The 26,668-nt window shown below is 44.3% G+C and overlaps 1 protein-coding gene and 1 long non-coding RNA gene across 14 annotated transcripts in view; one reads left to right on the forward strand and one right to left on the reverse strand.

Annotated features, from left to right (window-relative positions):
* Positions 1-1,065, reverse strand: part of MSANTD2 (Myb/SANT DNA binding domain containing 2) — a 31,715-nt gene extending 30,650 nt beyond the window's left edge. For all 9 annotated transcript variants that reach the window (XR_007120889.1, XM_047691079.1, XM_047691078.1 and 6 more), the window contains exon 1: positions 304-1,065. Coding sequence is in view for 8 of the 9 variants with exons in the window: in XM_047691079.1 (XP_047547035.1) it covers positions 304-1,065 (762 nt within the window). In the remaining variant the exon portion in view is untranslated. The remainder of the gene's footprint in view (positions 1-303) is intronic.
* Positions 883-19,350, forward strand: LOC125078428 (uncharacterized). 5 transcript variants are annotated; one of them, XR_007120890.1, is made up of 6 exons: positions 883-1,020; positions 2,622-2,783; positions 4,782-4,840; positions 5,768-5,929; positions 9,872-9,966; positions 16,936-19,253. It is a non-coding gene; the product is annotated as an uncharacterized LOC125078428 (long non-coding RNA). The 5 variants fall into 5 exon arrangements; XR_007120891.1 differs by having other exon boundaries at positions 4,790-4,840; XR_007120894.1 differs by lacking the exons at positions 5,768-5,929; positions 9,872-9,966 and adding an exon at positions 19,311-19,350 and having other exon boundaries at positions 16,936-17,035.
* The last annotated feature ends 7,318 nt before the right edge of the window (positions 19,351-26,668 follow it).

The raw sequence follows: 26,668 nt of genomic DNA on the forward strand, positions 1-26,668 counted from the left end.
GGGACTGCCGCACAGCGCACAATGAGAAACTACCAACTTCAGAGCGCAGGAACATCCTCAATTGGCAAGAAAGAGGGGCGGCGGCAGGCACGCCCAACTTCAAACTCAGGAAACCTACGGGCTGGCGGCCATCTGGAAAAAAGCCCCCTTCCCAGGGAGAGAAGAAAAAGGCGGAGGAGATGCGAATCGCCCACCGGGCCCCGGAGGGGAGCCCTGCGCTCAGACCGGCCCCCGCCCCCGAGGCCCGCTTCCCCGCCTTCTCTCTGCCTCTGGTTCGCTGCCCCAGGCCGGGCGGCCGGTTACCTTGATGCGCTCCCGGCACTGGGACGGGGTCCGCTCGTAGCCCAGCTCGGCCAGGGCCCGGGACACGCGCTCGTACATGGCTGGCCCAGGGGCCTTGCTGCCGAACACCGTGCCGGCTCCCTCCAGCTGCTGGTACCGCGCCTCCACCAGCCGCTCGTTGCCCCATACTGCGATGAGCGCGTTCGTCTCGGCCGGCGTCCACGACATGCCCCGGCAGGCGGCGGCGGCGGCTGCCGCAGCCCCGCCACCGCCGCCACCAGGGGAGAAGGAGACCGAGGACGAGGCGGCGCTGCGGCCCCCCAGCCCCAGCCCGAGACCCCCGGACGCCGCTGCCCCCGAGCCCGCTGCACTGCCCGGCCCGAGCGGGGAGGCACCCCGAGGCGTGGAAGGGTCGGATAGCGATGGATTTCCGTCGCTCAGGCCACCAGGAGAAGCCGGGGAGAGCACCTCCATCTTCGGGATTTTTAGCGGCGAGTTGGCGGGCAGCTCCGAGCCACAGGGCGCAGCCATCTTCCAAGCGGCCGCCGCTGCACCGCCCGGAAGTGACGCGCCCGCGCATCCGGCTGCCGCGGTCTCCGGGGCTGCCCTCGGGCCTGTCTCGCCTGTGGGCGGGCGGCTCCGGGCTCCTGCTGCCGAGCCGGCGCTGTCGGCTCCCCCAGGCCTCTCTCCGCGAGCCCTACCGCGCCGCGCGCTCCTCTCCCGGGGCGAGGGGCGGGGGTGAGGCGCGCCGAAGCCCCGAACGGAGGAGAAGGGTGGGGGCATGAGGGCGCTGGTGTGAGGAACAGATTGGAGCCTTCCCACTTCCTCTCCAATCTCAGCCCCCGGGAGGAGGGGTGAGGCCCGCGAGGGGGCCCGGAGTTAAGGAGGACTTGACCATTTCGCTCGCTCGCTCTCCTCTCTCCCTCCTCTCTGCGTCTCCTCCCTCCAAGCTGGCCTCGGGGTGCAGAGGCTGAAGTCCAGGGCGGGGACTGGGGAAAGCTGCGGAGGGTATACCCAGGAAGGGCCAAGGCTGAAGGAGTGCATTTCTGGGGGAGGCTTTAAAAAAGCAGTTGTGGACCGGGATTAGAGTTGGTAGCTGTGGCTTTTCAAGAAACCCATGCGCATTATTTGAAGAACAGCAACTCTGACTCCAGTTAAGATCTGTTTTCCAGTTAGCCTGGGTAACTCTGACGGTCTGTAGAATGAGATGTCATTATCGCGTTTCTAATTTGTAGCTTAAATATGTTACAAACTCTGGAGCCCGGCAGAAAAGTTACTTTCCGGTACCATTCCCCATCCTCCTAATTTGGAAGTTGCATCATTTTCCTACTGTATTTCACACTCTGGAGTATAAGGAGATTGAAAAAAAGACTGTCTCTGGCAATTCTTGTGATCTCTAGTAATTAGTTTATTAACCGTTACTGAATAGTTTTCCAAATGCTGCAATTTAATCAACATTAGCCCGCCAAATCCAATACATAGCTGAAAGGTATTTCAATACTCTTGAAAGCCAAAACTCTAACTGTTTATCTTGGATCCTTAACTTAAAAGCCTCAGTGGACCTTCTTTCAAATATGAATAAACCATGCGATTTTTTTAAAAGCAAATATACATTAGTCTGTTTTTTTTTTAAATAGATCTGAGGTTAGCTACATTTAAACTCAGAATCACCCGAGAGAGAGAGAGAGAGAGAGAGAGAGATGGTTAGAAAGCCAAAAAGAATAAGCAATAGGGATGAAGTAGAGGTTCTGTATTTCACATTACAATGCCACCCTAGTTTTAAGTTACCAGTATGAGGAATCAAAGAAGTTCCAGAATTTATGCCATCGTTTCCTCTTTTTCTAAGAAGATGATATAGTCAGCACCTTAGTTAAGAGTATGGATTCTAGGGTTGCCTGGGTGACTCAGTGGGTTACTTGGCTGCCTTCAGCTCAGCTCAATGGCCCCAGAGTCCCAGATGGAGTCCCACATCTGGCTCCCTGCTCAGCAGGAGTCTGCTTCTCCTTCACTCTCTGCCCCTCCCTGCCTCTCCTGCTCTCTCACTCTCTCTCAAATAAATAAATAAAATTTAAAAAAAAAAAGGAAAGTATGAATTCTAGAGTCGATGCCTGGCTTCAAATTCCAGATCAGCAACCTCAGCCAATTTACTTAAGCAATCTCTCAGTACCTTGGTTTCTTCATCTATAAAATGAGGGTGACCTGACAGCATTGTTGTGAGTAAATGGGTTAATACAGTTAATTCTCTTAGAATGGTGTCTGTTTCATAGTAAACACTGTATGAGCTATTACCTCATTTTGGCTATGCAGTAGTCCCATCTTCTGTGCGGTTTCACTTTCAGGGTTTCAATTACCAGTGCCAAAGACAGTCTCGAAAGCAAATAATTCTCTGATCTATGGTCCAGAAGGTCAACAGCAGCCTGAGGCTACTTCACCATGCCTCTGTCATTCGGCTCTCATCATCTCATCATATAGGCAATTTATCATCCCATGTCATCCCAAGGGTGAGTACAGTACAATAATATATTTCAGTAGAAAGGAACCACATTCATATAACTTTCATTACGACACATTGCTATAAGTGGTCTGTTATTATTGTCATTAATCTCTAAACACGCCTAATTTATAAATTAAACTTTATCATATCTATGTATGCATAGGACAGAGCATAGTACATGTAGAGTTGGGGACTGTGTGCACTTTCAGGCATCCGCGGGGGTCTTGGAACAATCCCCTATGGATAAGGAGGACTATTGTACTTTCAGTTAATAGAGAATCTTTCCTTTGTCGCTTTCCATCACTAGTTTCCAGTGTCTTCACCGTCAAGTTTTTTTAAGGGCTCTGGTGGCATCTCAAACACCTGTCAAAGCACAATTCACTCTCATTCAGCCCAACAGTAAGGTGTTTTTTTTTTTAATAAGATCAGAGACTCTGAAGAGTTTTAATATCTCTGCTTATCCTGCTCTCATTTTCCCACAAGCCTGAAAAAGATCCTCCCTCCTCCTATTGTTAATTCTGGATGATTCTCAAATCAACTCTGACTCATGCAGGAAGCTTTCCTAGATAAAGTGGGTTGACTGGGAAGTCTCCCTTCCCACAAACTTCTGTTTCTAGACATTATTTCTCTATACCCTCCCTTTATTCCCACACTCATCAGTCTATCCAATGAGAAAAAGTATAAAAAATAAAATTTCCAGTAACATCCTGAGGTTAAAATTAATTCAATAACATAAAAGCTATTAATATGTACTACACAGTGTGGAGACATTGCTATATAGGCAACCTGCATCAGGTGCTTGTCTTGTTGGCTTACCATGGCTGATCCTGGATTCCAAGGGCTGTGTGATGGGCTTGTTCAAGGCTTCATAGTTCAATCAGAATGTATGGAATGTGTTTGAAGTACTGTACCTTTTTTTGTGGATTCAAATGATAGCATAAGTAGATTAAAACCTACTTGAGAGATAATGTGCACAATGTCTCAAAATAATGTGCAAAGGAATACAGAACAATACATGGTAATTGACCTATAAAATGTCAAGTCCTCGGGACACCTGGGTGGTTCAGTTGGTTGGGTGGCTGCCTTGGGCTCAGGTCATGATCCCGGCGTCCTGGGATCGAGTCCCACATCGGGCTCCTTGCTCAGCAGGGAGCCTGCTTCTCCCTCTGCCTGCCTGCCTGCCACTCTGTCTGCCTGTGCTCACTCTCTCTGACAAATAAATAAATAAAATCTTAAAAAACAAAACAAAACTGTCAAGTCCTCCCTTTAATTGTATACCTCCCTTTTCCACTTCCTCCACAATCTGTGCCCAGAATTTCTCAGCTTTTCTCTCCTTTTTTCCCTTCATTGATTTTCTTCCCCATGCTGTATCTTTTATTCCCATGACTTATTCATCCCATAACGGGAAGCCTCTTCCACTCCACCTTCACCTGTTTTGTCCATTTCCCCATCTCCCTCCCCTCCGGCAAGCATCACTTTGTTTTCTGTATTGACAAGTCTGTTTCTGCTTTTTGTTTGTTTGTTTGCTTTGTTTCTTGGATTCCACATATATATGAAATCATATGCCATTTGTCTTTCTCTGACTTATTTCACTTAGCATGAGACTGTCTAGATCCATCCATGTTGTCACAAAGGGCAAGATCTCATTTTTTTTTTTTTTTTTTTTTGGCTGAGTAATGTCCATTTTATATATATTTACCACCTCTTCTTTATCCATTCATCTGTTGATGGTACCTCAGGTTGCTTCCATATCTTGGCTATTGTAAATAATGCTTCAATAAACATAGAGGTGTATATCCTTCAAATTAGTGTTTCCTTTTCTCTTTGGGTAAACATCCTATGTAGAATTACTAGATCATATGGTATTTCTATTTTTAATTATTTGAGGAAACTCCGCACTGTTTTTCACAGTGGTTATACCAATTTATGTTCCACCAATAGTGTATGAGGGTTCCTTTTTCTCCACATCCCCACCAACACTTATTTCTTGTCTTTTTTGTTTTAGCCATCCAGGCAGGTGTAAGGTGTTATCTCATCATGGTTTTGATTTCCATTTCCCTGATGGTGAGTGATCTTAAACATCCTTTCGTGTATCTGTTGGCCATCTGTATGTCTTCTTTGGAAAAATGTCTGTTCAGGTTCTTTGCACAATTTAAAAAAAAGATATTTATTTGAGGGAGAGAGAGAGCATGCCAGAGCAGGGGGAGGGGCAGAGGGAGTAGAAAGGAGAGAATCCCAAGCAGGCCACCTGCTGAACACAGAGCCTGTAGCAGGGCGCAATCTCACAACCCCAAGATCATGACCTGAGCCAAAATCAAGAGTCAGAGACTCAATTGACTGAGCCACTGAGGGGGCCCTTCCTCTACCCATATTTTAATGGGGTTATTTGTGGTTTTTTGGTGTTGAGTTGTAGAAGTTCTTTATATGGTCTGGATATTAACTCTTTATCAGATATATCATTTGCAAATACCTTCTCCCACTGGGTAGGTTGCCTTTTTATTTTATTGATGGTTTCCTTCACTGTGCAAAAGCTTTTTATTTTGATGTAGTCCCAGGAGTTTATTTTTGCTTTTGTTTCCCTTACCTTTGGAGATATATCTAGAAAAATGTTATGGCTGATGTCAGAGAGATTACTGCCTGTGTTCTATACTAGGAGTTTGATGGTCTCACATTTTGGTCCTTCATCCATTTTGAGTTTATTTTTGTGTACAGTGAAAGAAAGTGGTCCCGTTTCTGTCTTTTGCATGTGGCTGTCCTGTTTTCCCAGCACCATTTGTTGAAGAGACTGTGCATATCTTCTGTGTCCAGTGCTTATATTGCCAACTTTTCTAGGAAGCGTCTCTTAACCAGCTGGACAGAAGCCCTCTGTCTATTACCCACTCCTACAATTTAGCGCTCTACTTTAATGTGTTCTGTTTCCAAAGCTTTGTTAATTCTGTTGTACACTCTCTTGCTGTGTTTTTATGACTGTCGGTGTGTTTGTTGCTTCAGCTTTTTTTCCCCTTCACGTTCCACATCAAGTCCTATTACCTCCACCTCCGAAATATTTCCTAAATCTGACTACTTCTCAGCTCTAGTCCAAGCCTCCGTCGTGTCTTTACTGGACAACTGGACTTCCTGCTTGCATACTTGCCCACTGACATGGTAGACAAGGTGAATTTGGTTTTATACAACATTTTGCTTGTGAAATATAACATGAATATAGAGGAGTACATGAAACATATGTGTACAACTATTATATGGCTTATTATGTACAATTACTATATGGTTTATTTATTGTATGGTTTATTATTATATGGTTTATTATATGGTTATTTAGAAAGCAAATACTACATAGTCACTCTCCGGGTCGGAGAAATAGAAACACTCCAGAAGCTCTGCCTCATAATCCCTGCCCTGTGTTACTTCCTATCTCCCTTTTAATGATAACCACTATACTGACTTCTCTTTCTTTATAGTGTTATCACGGTATCATGCTTTGCTAAAAGTTTTCCCTGGTTTTGATTTTTTTTGGTAAGCGAAATCGCATGTAGTCTGTATCTCCCTTCTTTCATTCAATATTATGTTTTTAATTAAGATTCATCTATTCCATATGAAGCTACAGTTTATTCATCTTTGTTGTTGTAAAATACTCTTATTTTATGACTATGTCACATTTTATTTATCCATCCTCCTGTTGAATTTTTGGGTTGTCTCTAATTTAGGATATTATGAATAATGCTGCCACAAACATTCTTGTACATGTCTCCCAGCGCATATGTGCAAGAGTATATGCCCTCCTCCCTCTCTCCCTCCCTCCCTCCTTCCCTTCTTGTCTTCCTTCTTTCCATGTGGATACCCAATTATTCCAACTCCATTTTCTGAAAAGACCATCCTTTCCCTCCTTCTCTTGCAATGCTATCTTTGACATAAAGCAAGTGTCCATATGTGCATGGGTCTGTTTCTGGGCTCTTTAGTTACATTGGTCTATTTGTCTATTTTTCTGTGTTCCTTGCAGCACAATAATGAGTCACCCTGGCTTTATAATAAGTCTTATGTCAAGTAGAGAAAGTCCTTCCTTCTCCTCTTCCTTTTCCTCCTCCTCCTCCTTTTTCAAGAGTGACTTGATATTCTTGATCCTTAATATTTCCATATATATTTTAGAATTAGCTTGTCAGGTTCTACAGAAAAAGCTGTGGGTATTTCGATTGGTATTGCACTGAATCTGTGGGCCACCATGAGAAAAACTGACATCTTTGTAAGTCTTACAGTCCTTTGAAATGATATCTCTTGGAATATTTCCTTGGGATGGTACCCCTTCGTCAGTCTTTAGTTTCTCTTTAAGGTTTTATAGTTTCCTACAAAAAGATCTTACACATTTTATTGCACTTATCCATAGGTAGTTGGTGTATTTTTTTAACACTCTTGTAAATGGTGTCATCTCATACATTTTATTTTCTAATTGTTTTTGCTGGTATAAAAAAATACAACTGATTCTTGCACGTTTATTTTGTATCTAGTAATCTTGCTGAAACAGTCTTCTAAACTTGTAAATGACTGCGCATCATTTCTTTGCTAAAAACTCACCAATGGCTTCCTATTGTAGAAATATAATCCAAACTCATTGCAGCGACCGTGATGATTTTAAAACATATTCGCACATTATTTGACATCGTCCAACAAGAAGCTGAGTCTATGTTCCCTCCCTTTGACCTGGGTGAATCTTTGTGACTCCCTCAATGAATCAGACATGGTGGAAGTGACACTGTGTGATTTTTCAAGGCTTTTCAAGGTTTCAAGATACCCTGAAGCTTCTGCCAGTTTCTCTGGATATACTTGCTTTGAAAACCTGTAGCCGCCTTGTAAGAAATTGGCTACCCTACACCCATGTAGAAACCATGTATCTATAGAGCGAAAGCCAAGGGGCCAGAAATGTTCCAGCCTCCAGTTGATTGTCCACACAGCCAGACATGTGAATGAAGAAGCTTTGAAATAATCCTCGTCTCAGCCACCATCTGACTGTGTACACATGGCGAGAGCCTTTGCAAGAGCTGCCTTGCTGACCCCAGCATGCCCAGATTTATGGGCAAAATTCATGATTGTTGGTCTGTGCCATTGATTTTTAGGGTGTTTTATTAAGCAGGGATAGGTAATGAGAACAATGATCTCCAAGGCCCTTTTTACTCGAAGCTCAGCCTACCTTCTGCACCATCCTCATCTCCCACCTCAGGCACATTCCAGCCACACCGGCCTTATATGTGTGCTATCAAACAAGTCAAGCTTATTTCTGTTTGGGGGCCTTTGGAGTTATCAAAGATCCTTGTCTTAGAACAATTTTAACTCTTCAAGTGACAGCCTCCTTCTTATAATCCATCTCCTCAGATGTCACCTCTCCAGAGAAGCCATTTGTGCCTCTCTATGACATTACCATTTTATTTTATCAATACACATTTTCCAAAATCATTTATTTATGCACGTTTTTCTTTCATGTATTTATCATCTGTCCCCCCCCAAATGTAAGCTGTTTGAATCCAATTAGTGTCCAATTTATTTGCTTCTACTAGAGCCAGCACATAGAATGTTGCCAGGCAGGCTTTCATCATCAATGAAGATGGAGTAACAGAGACTAATACCCTCCTATCTTAAATAACTAGAAAACTAGACAAAATATATGAAATAATGGATTTCAATACAATGGTGCAACCACTTACAAATCTAACAAAAATCGTTATATGACTGCTTATGACAGCTTTAGTCATAATTGCCCAAATCAGGAAGCAACCAAGAAGTCCTTCAACGGGTGAATGGAAAACTACACAGCGAATAAAGGAAATGAGCTATCAAGCCATGGAAAGACACAGAGGAATGTGTATTGCTAAGTGAGAGAAGCCAGTCTGAAAAGCTACATGATTCCAACTATATGATGTTTTGGAAAAGGCAAAGCTATGGAGACATAGAGAAAGAACAGTGGTTGCCAGAGGCTGGGCAGGAAGGAGGGAGGGAGGGAGGAAGAGAGAGGTGGAGCATAGATTTTTAGAGCCATGAAAATACTCTGTATGATACTGACATACACGTAGATAGATACTGACCTTACTCATTTGTCAAAATCCCTACAGCCCGACAACAAAAAGAGCAGATGCTAATGTGAACTATGGACTTTAATTAATAATAATATATCAAGGGTGCCTGGGTGGCTTACGTAGTCCATTAAGCGTCTGCCTTCGGCTCAGGTTATGATCTCAGGGTCCTGGGATTGAGCCCCCGCCCCAGCAGATTTCCTGCTGGGGTGGTGGGGAGTATGCTTCTCACTCTCCCTCTGTGCATTCCCTTTCTCTCTCTCTCTCTCTCAAGTAAATAAATAAAATCTTAAATAATAATAATAATGTATCAATAGCAGTTCCTCAGTTGTAACAAATATACCACAGGAAAATAAGGTGTTAGTAATAGGAGCAGCTGCAGGGTGGGAAGGTCTCCATACTTTCTGTTCAATTTTTCTATGAACCTAAAGCTGCTCTAAGAAAAAAGGTTTCTTAGTAATTTGTTGAAAAATAAGCTTCCATTGCAACATATTAATTTTTTAAGGGGCTAAAAAAATACACAACAGGTTTTAATACTGGTAATACCTAATTCTGGTTTTCATTTTGTTGTTGATCTTTGTCTTCTCAAAAAGAAATGATGGTTTTGTGATATTTGAGAAGACAAAAAAATTCAGTTATTTTATCTTTGTTATTTTTTAATGAATTTGTTTATTTGAGTGTGGTTGACACAGAATGTTACATTAGTTTCAGAGGTACAAAGGAGTGATTCCACAAGCTTAAGCATTATGCTCTGCTCACCACAAGTGTAGCTACCATCTGTTGCCAAACAACACTGTTACAATACGATTGACTATATTCCTTATGCTGTGTCTCTTATTCCCATAATTTACTCATTCCGTACCTAGAAACCTGTATTTCCCATTCCCCTTCCCTCATTTTGCCCATCCTTCTACCCCTCCTCCCCTCTGGCAATGATCAAGCTGTTCTTTGTTCTTTCTTCCTTTTAAGACCCAGTTATTTTAAAAAGAAGTATTTGAAGAAGTGATGCAACCATTTTCCCTCCCTCCCATTGCTATAGCACTTGTGGGACACGGTAACACTGAAGGCGGACTGTGTCAATTTCTTTCCAAATGGGGACAGAAGACCTAGCTCTTAGGAAATTCTGGAGCATAGGTAAGATAATGATGAAGTTCCCTTAATGAAAGATAGCTGCTAAGGAAGGTCTCCCAATCCCCAGCCCTGACCCAGACCAGCAGTAACAGCCTTGCCATCTCTATCTGACTCGAGACTATAGGGACTAACCTCATGCCCTTTTCCCTGTTTAAGTCACTCCACATGGGAAGCCCAGGAATACAAGGGCATCTTAAATGCATTTGAAATTAATAACGCTGGGATTCTGTAAATTCTCGTCTCTGATTTTGTTACCCACCCCTTCAAACTCCTGTGTCCTCTAGTGTTTGTGATCAGTGGTAAGAAAAACTCCCTAATGTCCTTGGTTTCCTCTCTGAGCCTTCTTTATACCTTCTTGCTCTAACTCAACCGTGGCTGTCCATAGCTTCCCACTTAAGCCCTTTAAGTGAGTGCTGTTCCTTTCCATTCACTTATTACTTCCTGTCTTTATAGCACTTATTGTCAAAATCACAATCCTGTTTAAATCCAACTGTCTGCCTATGCACCTTGCACCATATTACCATATAACCACTGCCGGTGGTTGGAGAAATACACCAATCAGGCTGACTGGTTTGCTTCTCAATCAAATGCTGATTGCTGACCTCAAGTGGCCCCTTGATATGCTTGAGCAATCATTTCATTTCTTTCATTCATTCTCTCACTCTCCTGTATGACTACATTATGCAATGTCTTTGTTTGTCTCATATTAAATATTTGTGAGGAAGGGATCCAACTCCCTCCCTTTTTTTTTTTTTTTTTTTTTTTTGCATCTGGATATCCATTTGTCTCAGCACTATTTGTGGGAACTACTATTTGCTCCCAATTGAATTGTCTTGCCTACCCCCTGTCGAATATCAATTGACTGTAAATGTGAGATTTATTTCTAGACTCTCAATTCTACTCCACTGATCTACATATCAATCACTTTGACATAAGCACTCTGTCTTCATTATTGTAGCTTTATAATAAGTTTTGAAATTGTGAAGAGTGAGTCTTCCAATTTTAGTCTCATTCGAGATTGTTTTGGCTACTCTGGGCCCCTTGTGTCCATATGAATTTTAGCATCAGCTTGTTAATTTGTACTCCCCGCCCCCCCCCAAAAAAAACCCAGCAAAGATTTGATAGGGATTGCACTGGTCTGTACATCAGTTTGCCATCTTAGCAATATTAAATCTTCCAATCAATGAATAAAGAATATCTTTCCATTTATTGAAGTCTTCTTTAATTCCTTTCAACAATTTTTATGGTTTTCAGAGTATGAGTTTTATACATTTTGGGGTTAAATATACCCTAGTAGTTTATTCTTTTTGATGCTACTCCAAATAGGATTGTTTTCTTTTTTTTTTTTTTTTAGATTTTATTTATTTATTCGACAAACAGAGATCACAAGTAGGCAGAGAGGCAGGCAAAGAGAGAGGAAGGGAAGCAGGCTCCCTGCTGAGCAGAGAGCCAGATGCAGGGCTCGATCCTAGGACCCTGGGATCATGACCTGAGCCGAAGGCAGAGGCTTTAACCCACTGAGCCACCCAGGCGCCCCTAGGATTGTTTTCTTAATTTCATTTTCAAATTGTTCATTGCCAGTGTCTAGAAATTCTGTTGATGTATGTGATTGATTTTATAGCTGGCAACCTTGTTGAACTTGTTTAGTCTGATAATTTTTTAGTGAATTCTTTATGGTTTTCCACAAACAAGATCGTGTCATCTAAAAACAGATACTTGGCGGTACACAGCTGGCTCAGTCACTGAAATATGCAACTCTTGATCTTGAGGTTGTGAGTTCGAGTCCCACGTTGGATGTGGAGATTATTTTAAAAAAATATTTAGGGGTGCCTGGGTGGCTCAGTCAGTTAAGCAGCTGCCTTCAGCTCAGGTCATGATCCCAGAGTCCTGGAATCGAGCCCCACATCGGGCTGTCTGCTCAGTGGAGAGCCTGCTTCTCCCTTTCTCTTTGCCTGCCTCTCTGCCTGCTTGGACTCTCTCTCTCTATCTCTCTGTCAAGTAAATAAATAAAATCTTTAAAAAGGACACCTGGGTAGCTCAGTGGGTTAAGGCCTTTGCCTTTGCCTCAGGTCATGGTCTCGGGGTCCTAGGATTGAGCCCCGCATTGGGCTCTCTGCTGGGCGGGGAGCCTGCTTCCTCCTCTCTCTGTCTGCCTCTCCACCTACCTGTGATCTCTGTCTGGCAAATAAATAAATAAAATCTTAAAAATCATTAAAAAAAAATAGAGGGGGCGCCTGGGTGGCTCAGTGGGTTAAGCCTCTGCCTTCAGCTCCGGTCATGATCCCAGGGTCCTGGGATCGAGCCCCACATCGGGCTCTCTGCTCTGCGGGGAGTCTGCTCCCACCCCACCCCCCACCTGTCTCTCCGCCTATTTGTGATCTCTGTCAAATAAATAAATAAAATCTTAAAAAAAAAAAAAAAACAGAGATGTTTTCACTTCTTCCTTTCCAATCTGAATGTCTTTTTGCTTCATTTTCTCACCGAATTACTTTGGCTAGAACCTCCAGTACAGTGTGGAAGGGGCTAGAGTGGCTATCCTTGTCTCATTTGTGATCATAAGGGGAAAAGCATTCAGTCTTCCACCATTAATAATGATGTTAGCTCTGAGTTTTTGGTAAATGTCCTTTATCGAGTTAAGGACATTCTGTACTATTCCTAGTTTGTTGAGTGTTTTTATCATGAAAGGATGCTGGAGTGTTGAATATTGTCAAAGAACTTTTTCAGCCTCTATCGAGATGATCCTGTATGTGATTTTTGTCTTTTCTCTATTGATATAGTGAATTATGTTAATTGACTACAGGTCTTTGAACAACTTTGTCTTTGGGGGAATAAATCCCTTGGTTATGAGTTGTAATTCCTTCTATATGTTGTTGGATTCAGTTTATAAGGTTTTTGTTTGTTTGTTTTTTGTGGTTTTTTTAGGATTTTTACATCTATATTCACACTGGACAGTTAGGCTTCACTGATCGCCAGCTGATTTCTCTCTGTTTTCTATTATGAAGTAAGGCCCAAATTGCCCCACAGTGGGAACCAGTTAAGTCTGGTCCTCTTTGCAGGCGTAGCTGGTTTTTTGTGGTTTTTGTTTGTTTTGTTTTGTTTTTTAAGATTTTATTGAGTAATCTCTACACCCAGGCGCCTCTACAGCTGGGCACCCCTGCAGGGGTAGTTTCTGAGGTAAGCTTTGGAGGTTTGTCCTCCCCCCAGGAGTGCTATTCTTAGCTGACTCTGGTAAACTTATCGGCCTACAGTTTAGCTTCTTGTCCTCATGGAGCTACCAACTTTTTCATTGCTTACCACCTAAACCTCCATTGTTTTCAAGAGTGCCTTTAGGCTTGAACTTCCCACACTCTGTTCCATATAAAGTCAGTTCGCTTGGTGAAGGCCTTGGCACTCTTATGGCTACCTTTCTCCCTGGGCCAAATCTTTGCACTTATGCGTTAGAGCTGGTGGCAGGGACAGTGGTCCAAGTGTCTCAGAGTGACCTGCCTCTCCAGGGCACAGGGTCGGGATCATAACCGTCTGGTCTTCTTGGCTTGCCTCTGGCCATGTGGAGCCTCTGTTCTATGAGTGAACTGAGCTGAGAGAGATTGGGCTCCCAGTATTCTAGGCCTGTCATGCCTGGGTAAAGCCTCTGACCTATGAATGGGGACTTAGGAAAAGAAGAAAGATTCCAACCTTTTGGCAACATATCCCTGGCATTTAATGTCTGCAACCCAGAGTTGGGAGGTCTGGAACATTCTGGTGGCCACCATGCACAGGGAAATAACACAGTCTATGATGGGGACCTGGGGTTTGGGAGGTTTAGGCCTTGTCTTCAAGGCCACTGCTGCCATGCTGAGTTTCTATCAAGCTGAGATGGGAGAGTGGTCAAGAGAGGCAGGGGGTTGTGGCTGAGGTGCCACAGACTCTCGTTCAAACAGATCTAATAAATTGTTCTTGAATAAATATTTCTTCTTTTGCTATTTGCCCTTAGGACAATTTCCAGAAACTGAAAGTTTTTTTTTTTTTTTAAGAAATAATTTTCACTGGTTATGGCTATTTTGTGGGAGAGAAGATCCACAGAGTTCCTCACACTACCATTCCAGAAACCATCCTCTCTCTCCTTCCCTCTTACACAAAGTTTCTCAAAAGTGTTGTCAGTACTTCCTGTTCAACTCCTGTCTCTTTCCTCCTGCTCCCTGCCAACCTCTTTCTTGAACCAACTCTAAGCAGGCTCTGATCCTCCACGGACTCAATGAAACCACTCTTGTCAAGGTCACTGTTGCCCTCCTTGTTGCTATATCCTGTAGGTGGAGTCTCATTTTCATCCTACTTGACCTGCCAGCAGTATTTGACACAGTCGATCCCGTCTCCCACCTTTGGATGTTTCCATCACTTTGTGTTCAGAACACGACATTCCCCTGCTTCCTGGTTTCCCTCCCACCACCTTCACTGTTCCTCCTCGGTCTCCTTTGCTGGTGTCTCAGAACCAGTCCTTAGACCGCTTGTCCTTCTTATCTGCACTCATTTCCTTCGTGATCTCCTTCAGTCTCACAGTTTTCAGTAATTCTCCATAGGCTGGTGGTTCTCAAAAGTAGCATCTCCAGGCCAGGCCTCTCTTCCAAGCCACACACTCATGTAATGCGCTGCCTGCCTGACATTTCCATGCGGTCACCTGACGGGCTTCTCACACTGTGTGTACAAAACAGCTCCTGATCGTCTCCTCCAAACCTGTTCCTTCCAGTCTTCCTCATCATCCCAGTTGCTCAGCCTCAAAAGGATGATACTGTCATTGACTCTTCCTCACTCTGTGTCCAAGCTATCCACCAGTCTTGTTAGTTCTACCTTCAAAATTACTCAAAATATGACTTCCTGCAGCTTCCACCAGTGTTCCGAGCCACTAGTATCTCTTGCCTAGATGATTTCAAGAACTGTTTGCGTGGTCTTCCTGCTTCCATTCCATTACCTGTCTGACTTCATCTCTTTTTGCAACCTCCAACTCCAGTCACACTGGCTTCCTTGCTGTTTCTAGAATATACAAAGCATGTGGGTGAGTGAATGGGGTTGGCAGTAGCTTGCCTATTACCACACATTAATGCCAGGAGCGAAACACGTTCTTGAAGATACTAAAGGTTGTATTTGGAACCCTCTCACTTCTAGATTCTGCCGTATGTGTCTCTTCCTCTGACTGGCTCTAATTTGTATCCTTTCATTATGATAAAACTACAATCATAAGTCTTGAGTCGTGGGAATCTTTCTAGCAAATTATTGAACCTGATGGTGGTCATGAGAGCCCCCTAATTTGTAGCCAGCCAATCTGAAGTAAAGGTGGACCTAGGTGTCCCCAAAGTTGCAGCAAGTACCTGGATTCTTGGACACACTTGGCAGCCTGGAGGACTGTACGCTTAACCTCAAGTTTGGCTACTCATGGTGGTGTTAGAAGAGGTTAGGCAGGAGTATCAGTATCTTGGCTTGGGCAAGATAGTGGTGTCCTACAGGCAACAGTGGTTTAGTTTACTGAGTTTCCACATCCTGCGTTAGATCCTGGATGGCATCTAGAACCTCTAGGTAAACATCATAACGCCATATATTTTTATATCTTACCTTTGCAAATTGCTTTCATATTTGAGCCTCAAAACAGGTAGCGTCACCCTCCTTTGACAGGTGAAGAAACTGAAGTGAAGGGGGAAATACTCGCCCAAAGTCATTAGACTCAAACACAGGTGTTCTGCTTCATTGCAGAGCTCTTCACACCAGGACCCACAAACTGCAGAAGTGGGTTACATCACTTGCACAGGCGGTTATCTTTATGATCAGTTCTCCTTTAACACCTTGTAGGAAACTGAAGGCAACTGGGTCCCTCCAGACTTAGGACTCGGGATTCTCTCCCACCTATGTGATCTTCTCCTTTGGGGACAGTGAGATTTAGGAGAAAATATCTAGAAACCTGGGTCTTCTCCAGTTAGACAATGACATATTGATCTCCTCCTACGAATGGCCCTCCCCAAGAGAGAAAATTTGTTACCGTCAGAAAGACCCAAATTGAGTATGTCAGGAATCTTTTATTTCAGAGACTTAAGAGAACCTGTCCCAGAGTTGGTATCCAAGTCTCCAACTACTAACATATGCAAGTTCTCAAAGGTTTTGAAAGATGATAAGTCATGCCTACAAACCAAATAGCAAACATATGACTAGCTGCTTTCAAGAAAATACAATTGGCTCTCAGGAAAATATGTCCAATCTCACTCATCATACGCCAAATACAAATTAAAACTACAAGAAGATTTCATTTTTACCTGTCAGGTTGGCAGAAAAAAATAATTTGGAAAATGCATTGTGTTGTACGATCTGGAGAACCCTCATCTGGCATCATACAGTGCTGGTGAGGTTAAAAATTGGTCTCACCTCTGGGAAGGGTGACTTGGCAATATTTCACCAGTAGGTATTTGCATTTGACTCAGCAAGTTCACTTTTAGGAATTCTAAAGATGTATCCACGTGTTAACTGTGAAGATGTCTGCTGTTGGCTGAAAAGCATTATCACAATATTTCATAGCTCTTTCCATTAAGAGATGAGTCTTTCTTGGACTCCTTACATCTGGGATGGTCCTGTGGCTTGCTACACTAAAATGTAGCAGAAGTGATGCTGTTCCAGAGCCTAACCTCAAGAGGCTTGTAACTTCTACTCTCATGCTCTTGGAATTCTGCCCTTGGACCAGTTGGTGGTTAGAAGCTGGAAAAACCCCAAAAAGGCTGTTAGCAAAGACTGGAGGAATGGTGGACAAACAGTTGCTGGAGGCTGGGAATGCAGTGAAAAAATCGTTATCAGAGGCCGAAGGGGGAGACGACTCATGTTATGTGGTGATGCAATCATTGGCAAAATGTCGCCTGTGAAAACTTGAAAGCTAGAAAATGTACCTCATAGCCTTTTTAAAAATATGATTCAGGAGATTTCCAGACAGAATGTTAAAAGTGCCATTTTGGCTTCTTCTAGCTGCGTAACAATGGACAAGAAGAGAGAGATGAGCAACAGAAGGAACTATGAAACTTAGAAGAAGATTCTAGAGGACATCTAGAAGCCCAAGGATTTGCTGGTTTGGAAAATATAACTCTTGCCCCAGTTCTCCCATCTGGTAAAAATTTCTCAAAGCGAAAAATCAAACCAGGGGTATGGCTGTAAGGACCCTTGTTCAGACCCCTGAATGATTTAAGTAATGCCTAAAGGATTGTTTCAAGTAGAGCTTTTGAGATCTTAAGGATATTTTCCCACAGCAGCCTCAAATCGTTGCCCAAAAGACCATATCTATAACACAGAACACCATGAAGCTCCCCTATTTTGATGGCACTATGTTAATTGGATCACTGGAATACCAGAGGGGAACAAATAAATCCTAAATGATTGGGGCAGGGTGAGGGGGAGTCTACTATATCAGTGAAGGTTTTAGGAGACCAGTTGTCTGAAGAATCCCAAGACATCCACACCATGTTTGGGGACAAGTACCTTGCTTTTCCTACCACTCAGAGATCCAGTACTGGGTAGGCCTCTTCAGACTTTGGTGATACACATTTAGGAATACTGCTCCCATCTTTATAGTAACAAGTTTTGAAGGGGAGCCAGAGAAAGACTAGACGCTGCAACAGGTTCTGGTTGCAGTTTAAGTGGCCTTGCTGCTTGGGTCACAGGACTAGTAGATTCCAGGGTGCTGGTTTTGTCATGGGTGTCCATGCCACGCAGTGTCCGGCAAGCTCCATTAGGAAATCTGCCGTATAGACCTTTAAGGGCTCTGCTGCACATCCATTCTTTTTAATGTTCCCAGCAGCAGATCTTAACCAATGCTGGATAGAGAATTGGTAAATAAATATCCTGGTTAACTTGCTCCTCACATGGTATAACTCTGAGATGTGTCCTGTGCCATCTCCCAGAGCTCCCTGATGGGCTTACACCCTGTTGCCCACAACCCACCGTTTACTGACTTCCTTCCTTTCTCTCCCACACTTCTAGTTTCCTACTGGTAATTCTATCTCTGAAATTAGCTCCTTGCCCTCTAATCTTTGTCTCAGTATCTACCTCTGGAAGGACCCCACCTAACGGACCAACAATTCAGAACATCTTTGACTCTTTCTCGGAACAGAGCTTTTTTCCAGAATAGAAAGTTGCTATGATGCAAGACCCTGGTTTCCTGATGGTTCAGTGGGCTTTCTGCTGTTCTGCAGGTCCATTCATACTCTGTCAGGTGAAGCTTTGCCAGAACCCACCTGAAGCCACAGGAGTGATCTAGATAGGCTTCTATCATCATGGAGCTTCAGGTCTGGAGATACAAAGAGCTTTCATTCACTGATGCTTTCTAGTAGACAGAATATGAAGCATTTCCTATACATTATCTTTTTAAAAGAGAATGTAAATGTAATAATGTAAAGATAATGTAAATGTAAAGCCTCACTTTACAATGAAGTTAGCCTACTCTCAGACAAGTTCCTTGCCCCAAATCTTATCACTGGTAAGTGGTGGATCTCCACCCTAGACCAGAGACTGTCTGATGCCGGCTTATGCCTGTACTGTTTTCCTTATTTCAGTTCCCTTATGTCAGTTCCGCCATTTGCTAGAAAATGTATCTTTTCAAGGCAGAGTAAGACCCTCTGCCCACCTCCACTCTTTGTCTCTCCTCCTGCCTTAAAAAGGATTAGACACTAGATTAAGCACTGGTGGCAGAGATTTGGGACAAGAAACAAGGGCCAGGAATAGAATGGCAGGAGGTCCTACTGCAACTGGGAACTGTTAACAAGTTCCCACAACTCCTTCAAACTGCATCTCTCTGCTGGATAACTTAGGCTTTTCAAGATGTGGGGGAAAGCTCCATTTTCGTCCCTTATGTAGGCAATGGAAATTCCTTTAAATGAGTAATTGAAAGAAGACAGAACCAAGTTGGTGTATTATGCTAATAAAGGCTGTTAAAGGGAGCAATGGGAAAAAACAATTATAAATTAATTTCAAAGACCAAATGTTGGTTTGAATGAGTCTAGATATTTGCCTTGATCAACCCTAGCTCAGTAAAAATTAGGGGTTTTGGTCTGTTTTGTTTTGTTTTTTGAGTCTAGTTTCCTGGTATGAGAGTCAAGAGGATAGGACATTCCGTAAGTGTTACAGATGTGAACCCACTTCCATTTATTGGTGGCCTTAGATGGCCTATAACCAGGGCATAACCTTCCAGGTAAACATTTAACTTTGGAGAATTAGTAGAAGATGCTTCGCTAACTTCTAAAGTTATTCTTCCCTCACACGAACACTACCCCATTAGATTTGTAGCGCTTTTTTTTTAAAGATTTATTTATTTATTTGTTTGTTTGTTTGTTTGTTTATTTATTTGACAGATCACAAGCCGAGCCGGCAGAGAGAGGTAGGGAAGCAGGCTCCCTGCTGAGCAGAGAGCCCTATGCGATGCGGGGCTCAATCCCAGGACCCTGAGATCATGACCTGAGCCGAAGGCAGAGGCTTAACCCACTGAGCCACCCAGGCGCTCCTGATTTGTAGCTTTTAAGTCCATATACTCAGATACAGGTGTGAATAAATACACATATATTATTTCACTGTGTGATGGTTTACGTAAGGCCTTCTTAGTGCAAACGGGGTTGTTAAATTTGCATCTCAAATTAGTTTCTGCTAACTGAGCAACTAAAGCAAATTCCTTTGTGGAAAAAAGTTTCCAAGCATGACCTGGTAATTGTTTTAATGGATTTTCAATGAAGGGTGAAGTGCCAAGCAATGTGCCCCGAAGGCATTCCATAAATATATTTTGAGTGACTCTGTTCACCCACATAGAACACACACACACACACACCCAAATGTGTACTATTTAAATAATACTTTTTCTCCATAGTCTCTGTATTTACCACCCATATCCATAAATATTGAGGGTGAACAAGGGAGCTGACCCCACGGCAGAGAACTGTCTAGTGAAGGACTCTGGGCAGGGGAGCTTTGCTTAGTTTGAGACCCTCAGAGTGCACCTGGGATCTGAGCACTCCCAAATGAGGGAGAAGGCCTCATGTTGATCAACTGAGAGACTTAAGGACCCCTGCAGGCTAACAGGATAATAACCCACCTGTGTTAGAGAGCCTGATACTGGTATATACAGTTTCCTGTTTTCTATGTAAGCAGTAGATCTGCTCTGACTTTGGCATTGGGGTGGATACTACTGTATTCTCAGTATCTGCTGTTCCCACACTGGAGATGAGATGTATAAAACAGAAATCTTCACCTTACTTTCCCTCAAAACTTTCATTAGGTTCTGCTGTAAGAGATACATACATATATCCTTTTTTTTTTTTAAAGATTTTATTTATTTATTTGAGAGAGCAAAAGAGAGCACAGGCAGGGGGAGGGGTAAAGGGAGAGGGAGAAGCAGGCTTCCCACTGAGCAGCGAGCCCTATGAGGGGCTCCATCCCAAGACCCTGGGTTCATGACCTGAGCCGAAGGTAAACATTTAATCCACTGAACCACCCAGGCTCCCCACATACATATATTCTTGTTGTAAGTGTGTATCTCTTGCTTTAGTTATTGTAGGATTTAAGTTTTGTTGACTATTGAGTATCATCTGAGGCTCACGATCATTTGGGGTGTAAGAGAGATCATGCAAGTGTCCATTAGATTGCAAGCTGGAATTTCATAAGAAGGCCCCTGAGCAGATTCTAGGGTTAGAATAAAACTTGTTTTCTTTTTTTTGCTTGTTTGTTTGTTTGTTTGTTTGAAAAAGGTTCAATATGAGCAACAGAATAAAGCACTCTCGGATGGTAGGAAATAGAGGGGTACCTCCCCAACAATGGCCAGGAGAATGAAGCCGAACAATGTACCTATAAAATGGTTTAGGGCTGCCACATGTCTTTATGGCACCAGAAACCTCATTCTTCTAAAAAACCTCATTTCCTCTAAAAAAAAAAAAAAAAACACATTCTTTTTATTTTTCTTAGTTAAGTAACCCGTTTTCTTATATCTGCAACAGGGTGTACATCTTTCCCAGAAGGAAAAACTGGAACGTCTCATTGATCCCTTTCTGACTGTTAAGGAAGCTCAGGGAATCACTCGAGTACCCTGGCTGCAGTTACAAAGGTGTTTACAAGCAACTGCCCTCCTGCCTCAGTTCCCAAGTCTTCTAAGTAGAGAAACACCCTTTTTGTCCTAGCTCTGATTTGAAAAAAGTTTGTTTAGGCCCGGCTTCAAATAAATGTAGGGTTATTCACATTCCTGAGGAAAGGTCTGCCACCTGGTGGTAAGAAGTGAAATGCCATTTGCTCGACTCCTCCAATCTCCCTCCCTTCTTCCTTCCCTCCCTCCCTCTTTCCTTCTCCCCTTTCCTCTCCTTCACTCCCTTCTTCCCTCCCTGCTTCCCTCCCTACTCCCACTCTGTCCATCCTTCCCTCCCTCTCTCTGTCAATTCAATTTTTGCAAATCCATGCTCAGTTTCTGGCTTAAGTCTTGCTTGCTTGCCACGTGCCAAAGGCTTCTAACCGATGATAAAGATACACCTCCAAGAGAATTTTTTGGGCAAATATCTGGAATTTGACCACCTTAAATCACCTTTAAATTGTTTCAGAACAGCTGGGAGGAGCAGAGTGAAGAGGAGGGGACTTATAAGTGTTAAGTTTCTCCTAAAGAGAGAGAAAAAAGCATAATTGATTTATTCATACACATTCATTGATTCACTACTGAGTACCAAAAACCTGTGCTAATTAGTTTGCAAACAGAAACGTATATGACAGCACCCCTGCTCCTCTAATGACAAAGGGATGAACAGATGACCAAACTAAGTTGGGAAAATAAATTAGGGTCATTCTTGCTTCCATTTTTAAGGTGGAAGAAAGCGCAGAATCCTTACAGTCCATTAGGGGGAGTGCTAAGTCCCCAGGAAAGTCGCAGGCACTGGGCTAATTCCAAACCATTCCCACAATTCCTTGGGGACTTAGCCTATCTCTCCCTTACAGAGAAAGGAGCCCCCAGTACCCCTGGGAGCTTGAACTGCCAATAACCATTTCCAGTACCACACGTACAATACGTCAGCATTCAGCTCCTACTTTTGCTTCCCATCTTCTTGTCTCAAAGTATGGTCCCAAGCATCAGCATTGTCATCACCTGGGAAACTTCTAGAAATGCAGATTCTCATACCCTACCACAGACCCACTGAATCAGAAGCTGGGAGTGTTTTAACGAGCCCTCTGGGCATTCTGATGCAAGTTAAAGTCTGAGAACCACCGGTCTAGTAAACCATCTGGGCGTGGACCAGGGAGACCAGTGAGAGTAGAAGGAAGGAAAGAGCAATGGATCCTATAAGCCACACACAGTGAGCCCCACAGGGTTAGAGGAGGCAGAGGGGCAGCCACAAGGAGGGACCACAGAGTCATAGTAGAGGTTTCTGCCAACTCAGGTTGGAGTCTGTGTTGTGGACACTAACCCCCAAATTTACTCTATGTCAGATTGGTTATGGTACCATGACCTTCATGCTGGAAACTTCATGGACTCCTCCTTCCATTTCATGCTGCTTTAAAGAGGGAGCCCAGACAGTGTCAGGCCAGGCAGGCTGACCCAAGGCTGTGCCCATCCCTACCCAGGCTCAGCTCCAAGTCTCTTCACTCTCCCAGGTCCACGGAAGCCCCGTTGGGTAGCTCCGTGGCAGTGTGGTATAGTGGTGACCCCTCTCCAGCAACTCCTCCCATCCCAACACACAGATACACTAGTGTGGGGATGCCTGCATTGAATGCTAACTCCACCACACTCCCGGGGACACTCTGCAGGCTGCTCCCTATGTTGAATGGGAAGAATACTACCTACTAAAGGAAGTGCTATTTAAAGTTACAGTATTGCTGTATATATAGTACTCAGGGCAGGCGTCGGTCCTTAACTCTGTGGGTGTGTGTTGCTATCTTTTCCCAGTCTCCCCACGGACCCCACCACCATCCTGTCTGCCTGTACCTCCTGACCTGGCATTTCCTGCACAAAATGGGCACCTGATTAAAAAGAGTAGAAAGAGGGGGCACCTGGGTGGCTCAGTGGGTTAAAGCCTCTGCCTTCGGCTCAGGTCATGGTCCCAGTGTCCTGGGATCGAGCCCCACATCGGGCTCTGTGCTCTGCGGGGAGCCTGCTTCCACCTCTCTTTCTATCTGTCTGCCTCTCTGCCTACTTGTGATCTCTGTCTGTCAAATAAATAAATAAAATCTTTATTTAAAAAAAAGAGTAGAAAGAACAACTGAAGCCTGCTTCTGCTATTTTTCCTCATTTTCCTGGAGCTGCTGGCAGAAAAGTGGCAGCTCAGAGCCAGGGGTGCAGACTTTGCTTGTCTCTTCTGGAAAACAAAACAAAACAAAACAAAACAAAAACAAAACGAAACAAAACAAAACAAAAAACACTTTTTTTTTTTTTAAGGGGAAAAAGGAATAAGCTGATTAGGGCATCTCCCTGACCTCCATTCCTCCCCACACGTGGGCACACAAAGAGCCCAAGCGCCGGTGTGAGTCGGGGGACAGGCTCCGTATGTCCGCAGTCCCGGGTCACCTCGGGCCAGGTGCTGGTAACTCAGCTGCACACTGGAAGATGGGGCCTGGGAGGGGCACGGAGCCCCCCACACCCCGCCCCGCCCACCTCCCCAGGCTGGGTGACTGTCAGGCCACATCTGCTCCAAATTTATAGCTGCTCCTCCGGCCGCCGCCGTCCTCTCCACGGCCTCTTTACCAAGTGCAGCCCCAGCTGAGACCCCTCCCGCGGGGAGGGAGAGGACTCACCCGCGCCGGCCCCGGGCTGGGGGCGGGGAGCAGGTGTGAAGCGGAGGTCGCAGCCGCGCGCGCGGTCACCCTCCACCGCACCGCGGAGACCCGACCTCACTCTAACGTGCACACAATGGCGCGGGGGCCAGGAGCTCATTACCGGGACCGGCCGGGAAGCGGCTGATGAAAGAGGAGGGAGCAGGGGAGGACGGCTGCCCGACCACTACGCGCAGACCCCAGCGCGCTCGCGAGGGCGGAGGGGCGAGGTCTGCACCGAGTACGCTGGTGTAGCGGCGGCCTGGAGCGACCCTCGCCGAACGCCTACAGAGGGTGCCAAGCTGGGCCCCCAGGGCGGGGCGGGAGGAGGAGCCAAGGGACAAAAAGAGGCCTGCGGACTGGGGAGAGCCGGGACTCATCAGGGAGCACGCTCCCTGTAGGCGTCTCCCCCGCCTCAACCCCCAACCCGCCGCGCACGGATCCGCTGATTGCCTATTGTCCGTCGCCCCTCCACCCCCGCCTGGCGCCCAGCGTCCCGGCCCCGCAGCCTCCCTTGCTCCCGGCTCGCGTAATTCATTCTCCCAGCCCGCCCCTTCGGCTCTAAATGAGCAGTTAGCGCCGCACACACGTGCCGGGGGAAGGGTCGTCCACTGCGGAGGGAGAAGTGGGGGTGGAGGCAGGAGGGGATGCAGCCAGAAGAGACTGCACGCGCACACACACACACGCACACACACACAGTCTGGGTCCATCACTGCCCCTCACGCGTGTCGGTGGATAAGGGGTCTTCCCTCACTCCCCACATTGACAGCCCTCTTCTCTAACCCGAACTGCTCCGGGGAGACTCCCGCCTTTTATTTTTATTTTTTCCTGGGCAGTGGATGCCTTTGTCTGGGTTCTGGAACGCAGAGGTAGAAGGTGGGAGGTCGGCCAGATGTTGTGTGCACCTTTAAGGTTGAGGTGAAACAGGGGGAAGAGGCAAGGATAGAAGGGCGCTGGCAGGGGTTTTAAGGAAGCCTGCTAGGGTGTGACAGCTCCTAACTTCCAGCTCCACACATCCTCATCCCGTGTGTCTTCCGTCCCAGGGAACTCGTCCTAGTGTTTATGGCTCTCTTTAATGTTCCTCTCTAAACACCATCACGTCTTCTCTGGGAGATGGGCACCTCTGGGAAAGGAATTGAAAACCAGGAAAAGGTTTGGGAAAATGAGGTCTAGTAATAAAGGTTCTCACCACTGATGGTTTCGATCATGGGCAATTTACAGGTGAATGGAACCACAACCTGGCTACCCACAAACCCAGGGGAGGCAACAGACACCTTTTGGCCCAGAAAGTATTTTTAAAACAGTGTGTATGTATATGTGTGTGTGTGTGTGTGTGTGTGTGTGTGTGTGTGTGTGTGTGTGTGTGTATGCACATATATATAGTCTATTTTATAGATATAGAACATTCTATTGTGGATAAGAGTATATTGTGGATAATAAACACATCCAAAATTAGAGAGAATAATAGAATGAAGCCCTGTGTATCCATCACCCAGACTGAGCACTTAACATTCAAAGGCAATCTCCTGTCATTTATACCCCCATTCTCCATTCAGGATTTGGAAGCAAATCTTGGAAATCATATTTCTTCTGTAAATATTTCAATATAGTTCTAAAAAGTAAGGACTCATTTAGTAGTGTAATGACAACACCATTATCAACCATGTATCATTATATATAATCAATGTTCAAACTTCCTCAATTGTCTCAATTATTTGTCTTCTTGGTATTGTTTTTCAGATTAGAATCCAAATGAATCTGTCCAGGGCAATGACTCTTTTAACCTGATGTTCTCTACTTAATCTCTTTTCCCCCCTTGCAATTTGTTTGTTGAAAAACTGGGTCATTTGTTCTGTAGAATTTTCCACAGTCTGGATTTTGTTGAATGTATCCCCATGGTGCCATTTAACATGTTCTTCTGCCCCTATATTTTCTGTAAATTGGTTGCTAGATATAGAAGCTAGATCAATTAATGTCTGATTTTTTTTTGCACGAATTCTTCATAGGCAATACTGTTTGTGCCCAGAGTAAATGGCTCCTTGTCTGTCGTGTTGTTGTTGTTATATTTAACAACCAGCAATGATCAATGCTTAGACCCATTATTTCATTAGGCTTTGCCAAATTGTGACATTCTAATTCTGTGATTCCTTCTTCATTTATTATCTGGAATACTTCTCTAAAGAAAGTTGATTACTTAGCATGCTCTAAAGGGAAGCAATGACTTAAAATTTATATATATATATATATATATATATATATCATTATGATTTCATGGATTTCAATACATGTGATGTATTTTACACCAACTATGTTTTGATTGCATGGGTGTTTTTAAATTAGGAGATACCATATTAAAAATACTGAGCTCTGGCTTGTCCTGTAGATGATCTGTCAAGCCCGAGCCCCTTTCAGGCCTGGCTGGAGTAGCCTGTGGTTGAAGGGGACTGCCTTCGGTGGGCATTTGTTCTCACCCTGGTCTTCTTAGATCTTTTTTTTTTTTTTTAATCTTCCTGGACCCTGTAGGTATGAGTTTGTAAGCCTGATTAAACCCACGTTTCATCTTACAGATGAGAGAACTGATGAAGTAAATTATTTACCTGGGACTAGCAGATAAGCTTCCCATGAGGGGAGAAGTATCTGAACTCTGACTTCCCTCCAATCTGAAATGAGTCAGACACCTTGGAATACCTCAGTATCATCTTCCTCCCAATTCCCAAAACCTTTGCAGAGGAAACTTGGGAAATATTTGAACACCCCCCCCCCATTTCTCCTCCCACACCCACTCAGTCCCCTTGCTTGCTAATTGGCCTTCCTGCCTCCATTCCTGTCTCCCTCCAAATCATCTTCCTCACTGGAAAAGAGGTTTTCCAAAGCAGGAGTCTAACCATGTCCCCATCTGGCTGTAAAATGCTTCTGTAACTCCTCATTGCCTTTAGGTTAA

Source organism: Lutra lutra, chromosome 10, assembly GCF_902655055.1.
Source record: "Lutra lutra chromosome 10, mLutLut1.2, whole genome shotgun sequence".
Classification (NCBI taxonomy): Eukaryota; Metazoa; Chordata; class Mammalia; order Carnivora; family Mustelidae; genus Lutra; species Lutra lutra.